Consider the following 12500-nt stretch of genomic DNA (forward strand, 5'->3'; position numbering starts at 1 on the left):
AAAATCAGCGACAGTTAACAAAACAGTTTGAACCCTGAACGTATCTAAACAGTAACAGGAGGAGCAGGATGTAAATGTCCAGATCAGTTAGACCAGGCTTAAACAGACTGATTGATGTGTGAATACAGACGGTTATCGTCCAGAGAACTACCAGCCAGTGTTGATGATGTTTCCATGCTACTGGTGAAGAAGGTATTTTACACGAAGACACCAACAAAAATATCTAACTGGAGACACAACGTGATTCGACAGAGACTCGGTTGTGTTAACTCCTGCCCACTCTACCCCCTCGCCCACCAAACACAGTATCTACAGAAGGTGAGACCTCCTGTTGTGTACGACAGGTGTGAAGGGAAACTCCCTTCATAGTTCATAGGAGAAAACAGCTTCAGTGTGTGCGTGTGCGTGCGTGCGTGCGTATATGTTAGTCTGTATTTTTACCTCTTGGCGGCGGACGACATCGTCTCCTTCCTGGTGACTGAGGTGGAGTCTCTTTTTCGCCCAGATGTTCCTCCGTTAGAGATGCAGGACATTGAATAAGCTTCACGAAGAGCAGCACCACCTGATGGGGAAGCATACTAATGTTAACACGGTTTTAGTGTTGTACAGTGTGTATATATATATATATATATATATATATATATATATATATATATATATATATATATATATATACACACACACACACACACACACACACACACACACACACAGTTGTGGTCAAAAGTTTACATACATACCAAATATTAGCACTGCTGTATGTATATTTTTGACCCAGCAGATTTTGTCACTTTTTCTGTTAACCCATAATAAAGTCATGATAGAACCAAACTTCATGAATGTTTTTGTGACAAAGAAGTATCTGTTCCAATCACTCTATCAGAGAAAAATCAGAGTTGTAGAAATAACTGGAAACTCAAGAGAGCCATGACATTATGTTCTTTACAAGTGTATGTAAACTTTTGACCACAACTGTATATATGTTATAATAAGATGACTAGTTAGTTAAATACAACTACAACAGAACATAAAAGAGCCTTTCCAGTTTTAAACAAGTATGTGGGTGTGTGTGTGTTAATATTTACCACTAGCTATTTAGTTTTCATTTAATGTTGCATGTGTATGTTGTAGCAACTTCTGGAACCAGCAATATGAAATCAGGTTTCATCAGACTGATCATGAAGAAAGACAAAAACAACATTACCTTTGCCTCCATGTTTCTTGGTTGAGGAAGAAGAGACTTCAGAGGCAGCGAGGCGGCGAAGAACATCAGCAAGAGCTGCTTTCATTACCGTCAACTCATCTTCCTGTTGCTGAACACGAAGCTCCAGAGCAGAAAGACGGTCGTTGACATCTGAGACACTCGCTCCAGACATGCTGTCATCTACCAAGAAACAAAGACACAGGGTCTGAATATACAGAATAAAGCAAGATTAACATGACAACAACAGGATCAACAGAACGACAACAGGATTAACATAGAACAGCAGCAGGACAACAGGATTAAGACAGAACAACAGCAGGATAAACAGCACGACAACAACAAGACAACAGCAGGATTAACAATAGAACAACAGCAGGACAACAACAAGACAACAGCATGGTTAACAGCAGAACAACAACAAGACAACAGCAAGATTAATAGCAGGACAACAACAGGACAACAGCAGGGTTAACAGCAGAACAACAACAAGACAACAGCAGGATTAACAGCAGGACAACAACAGGACAACAGCAGGGTTAACAGCAGAACAACAACAAGACAACAGCAGGATTAATAGCAGGACAACAACAAGACAACAGCAGGATTAATAGCAGGACAACAACAAGACAACAGCAGGACAAAAACAATACAATAGCAAGACAACAACAGGATTAACAGCAGGACAAAAACAAGACAACAGCAGGACAACAGGATTAACATAGAACAACAGCAGGACAACAGGTTTAACACAGAACAATAGCAGGATTAACAGCAGGACAACAGGATTAACAGCAGGACAACAACAGGAATAACAGCAGGACAAGAACAGGATAAACAGCAGGACAATAGCATTAACACAGGACAACAGCAGGATAAACAGCAGCACAACAGCAGGATTAACACAGGACAACAGCAGGATAAACAGCATGACAACAGCAGGATTAACACAGGACAATAGCATTAACACAGGACAACAGCAGGATAAACAGCAGGACAACAACAGGATTAACACCGGACAACAGGATTAACACAGGACAACAGCAGGATAAACAGCAGGACAACAGGATTAACACAGGACAACAGCAGGATAAACAGCAGGACAACAGGATTAACACAGGACAACAGCAGGATAAACAGCAGGACAACAGCAGGATTAACAGCAAGACAACAGCAGGATTAACAGCAGGACAAAAACAAGACAACAGCAGGACAACAGGATTAACATAGAACAGCAGGACAAGATAAATCAGGCTTTTGAGTTCCACGAAGCAAGTTTGGCAAAATCACCATAGCAACACATTCATAAACTTGAACCTGCTCCAGCGCAGGCTAACTTAAATTAGCTGGATAAGCTTGCCACTCCCCCAGAAAACAATGTCAGCTCCCTTCCTCAGAGATCCCATTGATGAAGGAGCGATATTAGTTGGATTAGCGTTTTATAGGGAGAGAGTTCTTCGAGATCACCATGATCTGTTATCACATCATGATGACTTCCTATACGAGCGCTATCGATTCTTTATTTACAAGACCTTCTCGAGCCGTACGTTGAGAACAGGCTGCAGCAGAGCACTGACCGTCTCACAGACTGGATGCATAGACTTGCTCTTTTTTGCGAGTGGTACATTTTTGTACATCGTCGGCGCTGCGTGCCGTGCTGTTGGTAAAGTTTATTTGGCGCTTAAGAAACTTATGGATGTGTTCAATACATCACCATGGTACATATTGTATTGACTCACCATTCTGAATCATGTTTTTGTGCTTAGTTTTTACTTGCTCCCATGTCCTCTTGATGGCTGGGTTGAAAGCACTCATGATGATATGTCAGTGTTATTAGTAGACTATAGCATGTCATGACTGTAGAACAGGATTAAAGTGGACTCATGATAAGAATAGAGAGAATCACACAATTTCTTTTCACTGCTTCAATTGATTGAATTTCTGATTATGAATAATACATAAACACTGATCCACCCATACACAGATTCACACACACACCTACTTCTATATGGTAATCTACATATACATGTATATACACATATATAGTACATGATACATAAGCGCATACAGTACATATATCCTCATAAGCATCTATTAATTCGTATCAACTACTTATTCTGAAAGAGTTGAGATCATTATTTACGCTAGCAAGATCTCATTCGATGATGCATTCCATGAAACCTACTGCCAACCGGCACATTTAAAGAAATATAATCTGATTGATTGGGGTGATGAGGCACTTCAAATTAGCCGATACATTTTCCCAACACTTACGCTTTTAGCTTGTCTGCGATATTTCGCCATGCTTCTTGTCTAGCATTCGCAGTGGTGGCGGTGTTAGATTTTGCCATGATTATGGTCTTGAATTCATCATATACGTTCATGATCATCTCCTGCTCGTCAGCGGAGAAAAAAGAGGCTCTTTCTTTGAGTTTATTTGTCATTGTACTGTTAAAAAATCATGGTTTCGGTGATCGACGCTTCCCCCTTATGAAGTAGGACAGGCACGCGCAACTATCCTGATAACTGAAGTCTGGTTCGAATTAACGATATTGTTTGAGCGCGGATCAGCCTTTGAGAAACCGAGATAATAGGACAGTTGATCGACTTAGTTGAACCACGTACGAGGAACGGGGCCCAGGAATAATAGAGGACAACCACAGAACAACAACAGGATTAACAGCAGGACAACAACAAAACAGCAGGATTAACAGGATTAACACAGAACAACATGATTAACACAGGACAACAGCAGGACAACAGGATTAACATAGAACAACAGCAGGACAACAAGATTAACATAGAACAACAGTAGGACAACAGGATTAACATAGAACAACAGCAGGACAACAGGATTAACATAGAACAACTGCAGGACAACAGGATTAACATAGAACAACAGCAGGACAACAGGATTAACATAGAACAACAGCAGGACAACAGGATTAACATAGAACAACAGCAGGACAATAGGATTAACATAGAACAAAAGCAGGACAACAGGATTAACATAGAACAACAGCAGAACAACAGGATTAACACAGGACAACAGCAGAACAACAGGATTAACACAGGACAACAGCAGGACAACAGGATTAACACAGTTGACCATGATGTTTTAAGGCTAAGGCTCCTCAACTCAGGGCTCTCAGAGCAAGCGGTCGCTTGGTTCACGAGCTACCTTGAGAATAGGTCTCAGTGCATCAGATATGAGGGTCTATCCTCTGATATTGCAACTGTCTGTAAAGGTGTGCCACAAGGCTCTGTATTTGGTCCACTTTTATTTACGGTTTATATAAATAATCTGGGCCAATATGTGGTGGACGCTAACTTTCACTTTTATGTTGATGACACTGTGATATATTGCTGTGCGTCAACTCTTGTGCAGGCTCTTGTGTACTCTGCACCCTCATCATGGAATATGTTGCAGAATGATTTAAAACTCAAAGAACTGATACCACTTACTGCCTTTAAATCTGAAATAAAAGAAATACTTGTCTATATCTCTGCAGGTCTCTAACAGATCCAAGTCTATATCTCCGCAGGTCTCTAACAGATCCAGGTCTATATCTCAGCAGGTCTCTAACAGATCCAGGACTTTATCTTCAGGAGGAGCTGCTGGTTTTGTGGCCCTGCAGCAGCCGGAGGGGCGGTGCAAAGCCTTTTTCATAAATACAGCAGTGACACGTGTAAAGCCGCCAGAGGCGTGCGCTGCTCTCCTCGTGCCATAGCAGCACGGAAAAGTAACCAGGTGGTCTTTGGGTCGCGAGCGGCGCTGGGACTCACCTAGACTTCCGGTGAATCCGTCCATTTTCCGGGAGAAAAGCGGGAGTCCGGGCCGGAGGCCTGCGGGAGGCTGAACGCACGCTGCGGGCCTCCGTCCGGGTTTTTCCACCGCAGCGGAGATAGAAGGAGGCGAGCCGAGCCAAGCCGGGTTTAGACCCGCCGGGTCCGTCCGTCCGTGAGTCCGAAGATCCGCCGCGTTCCTACGGGCTAGAAGAAGAAGAAGACGCTCTTTGGATGATCCGACAGCCGAGAGAGAGGCTAGAGGAGCTGCAGACACGACGGACCGATGCTGCTGCTGCGCGTTTCCGACTCCGCCTGCTCTGGGGGGGGGGGGACTGAAGGGAGGAAACGGGGGAGGAAGGTCAAGTTACAGTCTTCACTGGAGATCTTGAGCTGCAGCACCACCGGGAGGTCTAATACCAGAATCACAAATAAGGAGAATGAAACTACAGACTGTTGATAAGAATAATGAACTATAGACTGTTTATAAGAAGAATGAAACCATAGACTGTTTATAAGAATAATGAACTATAGACTGTTTATAAGAATAATGAACTATAGACTGTTTATAAGAAGAATGAAACCATAGACTGTTTATAAGAAGAATAAACTATAGACTGTTGATAAGAAGAATAAACTATATACTGTTTATTAGAATAATGAAACTATAGACTGTTTATTAGAATAATGAAACTATAGACTGTTTATTAGAATAATGAAACTATAGACTGTTTATAAGAATAATGAAACCATAGACTGTTGATAAGAAGAATAAACTATAGACTGTTTATTAGAATAATGAAACTATAGACTGTTTATTAGAATAATGAAACTATAGACTGTTTATAAGAATGAAACTATAGACTGTTTATAAGAAGAATGAAACTATAGACTGTTTATTAGAATAATGAATCTATAGACTGTTTAGTGGACTAATACAACTATAGACTGTTTATTAGAATAATGAAACTATAGACTGTTTATAAGAATGAAACTATAGACTGTTTATTAGAATAATTAAACTATAGACTGTTTATAAGAATAATGAAACTATAGACTGTTTATAAGAAGAATGAAACTATACTGTTTATAAGAATAATGAAACTATAGACTGTTTATTAGAATAATGAAACTATAGACTGTTTATTAGAATAATGAAACTATAGACTGTTTATAAGAAGAATGAAACTATAGACTGTTTATTAGAATAATGAAACTATAGACTGTTTATAAGAATGAAACCAGACTGTTTATAAGAATGAAACCATAGACTGTTTATAAGAATAATGCAACTATAGACTGTTATAAGAATGAAACCATACTGTTTATAAGAATGAAACCATAGACTGTTTATAAGAATAATGAAACTATAGACTGTTTATAAGAATGAAACCAGACTGTTATAAGAATGAAACAATACTGTTTATAAGAATGAAACTATAGACTGTTTATAAGAATGAAACCATAGACTGTTTATAAGAATGAAACCATAGACTGTTTATAAGAATGAAACTATAGACTGTTTATAAGAATGAAACCATAGACTGTTTATAAGAATGAAACCATAGACTGTTTATAAGAATGAAACTATAGACTGTTTATAAGAATGAAACTATAGACTGTTTATAAGAATGAAACCATAGACTGTTTATAAGAATGAAACTATAGACTGTTTATAAGAATGAAACTATAGACTGTTTATAAGAATTGAACTATAGACTGTTGATAAGAACGAAACCATAGACTGTTTATATCTTAGGCAATATTAATGAGGGTAAAACTTTGAAGGGTAAAGAATTAGAAAGCAATATTCATCATTTTACATCCCCTATAAATTAGCAGGAGAGATTATTTAATCTAATACTGCACACAAAGATAAAATAAATCAAAATTAATGTTATATTACCAGACTGTGAAAAAATTAAACAATTTTCCGTCTACTATTCTGTGTCCAGAACAAATTTTAATTTCTGTGATTTTCAGTTAAAAACGTAGTGGTACAATTTAAAGTGTTTAAATTCTGAAGATGATTTAATAGTTATGATCAGTGAAGATGGATATGATTCATATAGTATTTTTATAGCAGTTTTAGAAGGGGACATTTTTTTTCATCAAGTGTTGATGAAGTGAAATACTAATTAAACATTGTCTGGTTTTTATAACTATTAACTAGTCTGTAATCAACACAAAGGTTTTTAGTAACTTTACTTCTTGTTATAATAAATTAAAACACTGTTTAACCTTCATCAGTTCAAAAACTTACTAAATGAACAATTAAAAAGTGAAACAATCAGAACAAACTTCATTTTTATTATGATGAATATAAAAAGACATAAAAAATTCACTTTTATATAAAAAAGAAAATCCCATCAGAATAAAACTCAAACACAAAAACTATAATTAAATCATTAATTCAAAAATAAGAAATCAGTTAAAGCAGAAAATTCAAACAATAACTCAGAATCTTGTCTGGTTTGTTCCCATCGGCTCAAACATCTCAAACATCTTTAAACCAAAACTTTATTCTTCTTCTCTGGTTTCTGAGTGTCTGAACCGTAGAAATAGAACAGGAGAAGAACCAAGAACCCTTTTCACTGGACATCGCTGTACGTTGTCATGGTGACGGAAAGTGTGAGCTGGGGGGGGGTTCTGTCCCCATGACAACGTCAGCATTAATTAGCAAGCTAGCTAACTAGCCATCTGTCTGCGTGTTAGCTAGCTTGTAGCTCGTATGGACGTTAAGGACTAATAACTCCCATTCTACTCCTTTTCTTCTTCTTTGGTCTGAACCTTCAGTTGTCCAATGAGAGAGCTCGAGCCATCGATGGCCCCGCCTCTAAAAGATGTGTTTCAATTAGTTTTCACATTTTGATAATCAATTAATCATCATTTATCAATCATATACATTTGTCTTATTCTCCAGTAAACTGAATCATTTCAGGACTCAATAGAAGACCTGAGTTCAACCTGAAGATGAAGAAGATGAAGATGATGATGAAGGAGTCAACCTGAAGATGAAGATGAAGAAGGAGGCACTGAAGTGTGTTCATTCTGAAACGGCAGGATAAGTGAAGGCAGTCTGGTGCAGAGCTTCATTGTCTGTGTGATGAAAACTGTGATGATGATGATGGAGGCACTGAACAGACGATGAAGCTCTCAGAGACAAAACAACATAAAAAAGGTCAACAGAAGGCCATGTTTTCAGTAACCACAGCAACAAGGTCATCAGAAGATGACGACAGGAAGTGAAGGCAGGTACAGCAGAGTTACTGAAGAAGAAGAAGAAGAAGAAGATGGCACATCTGAAGAAACCAGGTCCACCTGGTGAAGGTCCCGCCCCTTGTGGGTGTGGCTTCAGTAGCTGAAGTTGACCTTCTCGATGTCCGAGATCAGAGTCCGGGCCAGGTAGATCCCCACCATCTGGTCACAGGTAAACAAACACTTCAGGTACAGAAACCAGTAGGAACCAGTAGAGTCTAAGTCCCCATTGGAACCATTAAAACCACAATGTTTGATCATCTGTGTCTCAATGTTCTAAAGCGAACATCGTACTTTCTTCTCTGACCTCACCTGAAAGATCAGAGTAAGATTTTATATTTAAACTAAGACAATCCGTGTAAACATGAGTTTAAATACTGCAACAGTACTGTGTTCTGTGGAGTAACAGTACTGTGTTCTGCGCAGTGTCAGTACTTTGTAAATACTAAATAAATGTATAGTAACCTGCAGCAGAGAGATGACGATGAAGACGATGGCCACCGTGTAAAGGTTCCCAGGTAACCAGTCCTCCAATGCAGCGATGCAGCCTTTAGTGTAGATGTGATCCGTCCACTCCCTCTGTGTAGAACCAGAGAACGTTATAGAACAGGTTCTATCAGGAACCATGAAAGGTTTCCAGGACCAGAGAACGGTACAGAACAGGTTCTATCAGGAACCACCAAAGGTTTATAAACCGTCTAAAGGTTTGCAGGAACTGTGACGTGACGTCCAAACAGGAAGCTACATTTAAAAAACAGGAAGTGACCTCACCTTCGGTCTGTTTCTCACGTCGTATCCACACTGAGTGTTCAGCACCGAGTCCTGAAACAAACAAAATCGGTTCCCTTCAATGAGACTGAATCACAGTTAAATTCATTATTATTACTATTATTATATTGATCAGTATTGATCAGTGATTAACTCACAGCAGGATCAGTGATGCAGCAGGAAAAAGGAACTCCACACTTCTCTCTGCTGCGATGGGTTCCGTTACAGCTAAAATAAACATTTAGATCCCAGTCGTTAGGTTCCTGAGCTCCACAGCAGTGGTTCTGTTAAAGGAACAAGACAATAAAGGGTAAACTAAAGGTTCGTGAGCTCCACAGCAGTGGTTCTGTTAAAGGAACAAGATAATAAAGGTTCCTGATTCGTTACCATCCTCTGAAGAGAGTCGATGAGGTTCTGCAGGTCGATGTCGTCTCTGTACCCTTTCACGTTTGCCAAGAAGAAGTCGTTGATCCATTCTCTGACCTGACTCTGAAAAACCACGGCCAGAACTGCAGCCGTGAGCTCCAGGACAAAGATGAAGCCGATCACACCGGAAAACTGACCACAAAAACACACAAACAATATACAAACTTTATCAGATGGATGTTTTTAACGTACAAACTTTATCAGACGGATGTTTTTAACGTACAAACTTCAGCAGACAGATGTTTTCTCTCAGAGCTCCCACACAGCCGGCAAAGCCCAGGATGAAGGTGACTCCGCCGACCACCAGGACCAACCAGACTGGGTCGAAACCATGTAGCCGTGTCACCTGGGTCAGATCCAACAGGACCCCCTGTAGTCCACAACACACAAGTTTAAGAAGGGCAAACCAGTTTAGAACCAGACCAGTAAAAGAGGTCTAACTAGATAGATATTAATTCAATTATTTAGCCTCTTGTAAATGAAATGGGAGGGAAATGCAGTTTTATTCACTCTCTGGTTAATATGATAACTCACCTTTTCACTCCACGCCCAGAAACCAACTGCAATAAAGGCAACTCCAGCCAGCTGCAACACAAAGACACAGACCAGCGGTTAGTCAGATCCAATAGAGACCAGTGTTCAGGCAGATATATTAACAAACAAACCAGTGTTTAGACAGGTTCACAAACACAGTTTAGACCAGTGGTTCTAAACCTTTTTGACCCTGAGCCCCCCTATTCATTATCCAGATCCCTTACTGCCCCCCCACCAATTAAAAAGTAGGCATATTGTCTCTTCTGAATATTTAAGTGGATTATTATAACAGATCTAATAACACACAAACATTTGATAACAGATCCAACACAGGTTGAGAAAGACACTTCTGGCTCCATCAGCCACACAGGAAACCAGCACATCCTGTCAGCTGACTAGCAGCTGACAGAATCAGTTTAACAGGTTTGTGAACACCATTTGAACAAATTTAGGTGTCCAGAGGTCTAGAACTATGAACTATAATATAAGACAAATACAAACAAGTGGCTAAAAGTAACAGCTGCCAAATGGAGAAAGGCCAGCTGGTAAATAAAACACTGACTGTGTGAATGCAAAACCTAAAGTTTTATTACATTACTGCCTCACCTCGAGCACCATAGATCTGACTACATGTGTATTAATCTATAAATATATATATATATACACAGTATATCTATATCTATTAGGGGTGTGACGATACACGTATTCCGATTGAACCGTTCGGTACGGGGCTCACGGTTCAGTAAAAATAAAACTTCTAAAACTTTCCAGGAAATGTGTCTGTTTGAGTTCATAGAGGAATATTTTAGAGAAGATCTTAAATTATTTCATTATTAAAGACTACCTGAGAGTCTCACCTGAGAGGATTTGGCATTTCTGCTTTTTTGCTGTACTGAAAACGTACCGAACCACCACTGTATCGTATTGAACCGAACAGAGAATTTTGTGAACCGTTACACCCCTAACATATATATATAGATCTAGTGCATCTATACCACAAGGTTTGATTTCGGGGCCTACACTTTTTATTTGTATATCGATGACATATGTGAAACATCAAAGACTGTTTAAAGTTTCTCTTGTTTGCAGATGGCACTTTTTTTTTTTTTTGTTCAGGAGATGATTTAAAAGTTTTTGCAGAAAACTTTGTCAATGAAATGGTCAAACTTAAAGGATGGTTTGATGAAAATAAGTTCTCCTTAAAAGTGAACATAACTAAGGTTAGGGTTTTTGATAATCAAGAGAAGGATTCAAAACGTTCACCAACTATAGATTAGTTAGATATATATATATATACACACAGTATATTTATATATATATATATATATATATATATATATATATATATATATATATATATAGATAGATATATACACACATACAGTTGTGGTCAAAAGTTTACATACACTTGTAAAGAACATAATGTCATGGCTCTCTTGAGTTTCCAGTTATTTCTACAACTCTGATTTTTCTCTGATAGAGTGATTGGAACAGATACTTCTTTGTCACAAAAAACATTCATGAAGTTTGGTTCTATCATGACTTTATTATGGGTTAACAGAAAAAGTGACAAAATCTGCTGGGTCAAAAATATACATACAGCAACATGAATTAGCAATTTTGGTGACTTAGAAAGTTGTGTCAATGAAATGAGCTTCATAGCATGGCCTCTTAACTTCTTGTGAGTGATTATGAGTGACTACAGCCGGTGACTTCTCTGAGGCCATTTAAATAGGGCTCATTGGATACAAACGCCCACAAACGCTACAATGGGAAAGTCAAAGGAGCTCAGCATGGATCTGAAAAAGCGAATCATCGACTTGAACAAGTCAGGAAAGTCACTTGGAGCCATTTCAAAGCAGCTGCAGGTCCCAAGAGCAACAGTGCAAACAATTGTTTGTAAGTATAAAGTGCATGGCACTGTTTTGTCACTGCCACGATCTGGAAGAAAACGCAAGCTATCACCTGCTGCTGAGAGAAAATTGGTCAGGAGGGTGAAGAGTCAACGGAGAACCACCAAAAAGCAGATCTGCCAAGAATTAGAAGCTGCTGGAACACAGGTGTCAGTGTCCACAGTCAAGCGTGTTTTGCATCTCCATGGACTGAGAGGCTGCCGTGCAAGAAGGAAGCCCTTGCTCCAAAAGCGGCACCTTAAGGCTTGACTGAAGTTTGCTGCTGATCACATGGACAAAGATAAGACCTTCTGGAGGAAAGTTCTGTGGTCAGACGAAACAAAAATCGAGCTGTTTGGCCACAATGCCCAGCAATATGTTTGGAGGAGAAAAGGTGAGGCCTTTAACCCCAAGAACACCATGCCTACCGTCAAGCACGGTGGTGGTAGTATTATGCTGTGGGGCTGTTTTGCTGCCAATGGAACTGGTGCTTTACAGAGAGTAAATGGGATAATGAAGAAGGAGGATTACCTTCAAATTCTTCAAGATAACCTAAAATCATCAGCCCGAAGGTTGGGTCTTGGGCGCAGTTGGGTGTTCCGACAGGACAATGACCCCAAACGCACATCAAAAGT

The 12500-nt window shown here is 39.3% G+C and overlaps 2 protein-coding genes across 5 annotated transcripts in view; both read right to left on the reverse strand.

Annotated features, from left to right (window-relative positions):
- The window catches only part of LOC137890309 (echinoderm microtubule-associated protein-like 4), a 29598-nt gene extending 24307 nt beyond the window's left edge, over positions 1–5291 (reverse strand). For all 3 annotated transcript variants that reach the window (XM_068734501.1, XM_068734500.1, XM_068734499.1), the window contains exons 1-3: positions 4988–5291; positions 1205–1384; positions 442–562 (exon numbers count right to left, since the gene is read on the reverse strand). In XM_068734501.1, the coding sequence (XP_068590602.1) occupies positions 442–562; positions 1205–1384; positions 4988–5012 (326 nt within the window). In that variant the 5' untranslated portion in view covers positions 5013–5291. The remainder of the gene's footprint in view (positions 1–441; positions 563–1204; positions 1385–4987) is intronic.
- A 1986-nt stretch (positions 5292–7277) lies between these two features.
- The window catches only part of tspan14 (tetraspanin 14), a 7135-nt gene continuing 1912 nt past the window's right edge, over positions 7278–12500 (reverse strand). For both annotated transcript variants that reach the window (XM_068734436.1, XM_068734435.1), the window contains exons 3-9: positions 9974–10024; positions 9663–9809; positions 9401–9571; positions 9172–9297; positions 9017–9067; positions 8711–8824; positions 7278–8407 (exon numbers count right to left, since the gene is read on the reverse strand). In XM_068734436.1, the coding sequence (XP_068590537.1) occupies positions 8342–8407; positions 8711–8824; positions 9017–9067; positions 9172–9297; positions 9401–9571; positions 9663–9809; positions 9974–10024 (726 nt within the window). In that variant the 3' untranslated portion in view covers positions 7278–8341. The remainder of the gene's footprint in view (positions 8408–8710; positions 8825–9016; positions 9068–9171; positions 9298–9400; positions 9572–9662; positions 9810–9973; positions 10025–12500) is intronic.

This window comes from Cebidichthys violaceus, unplaced genomic scaffold, assembly GCF_023349555.1.
Source record: "Cebidichthys violaceus isolate CVI_PGR_0920_01 unplaced genomic scaffold, fCebVio1.0.p SCAF_64, whole genome shotgun sequence".
NCBI lineage: Eukaryota > Metazoa > Chordata > Actinopteri > Perciformes > Stichaeidae > Cebidichthys > Cebidichthys violaceus.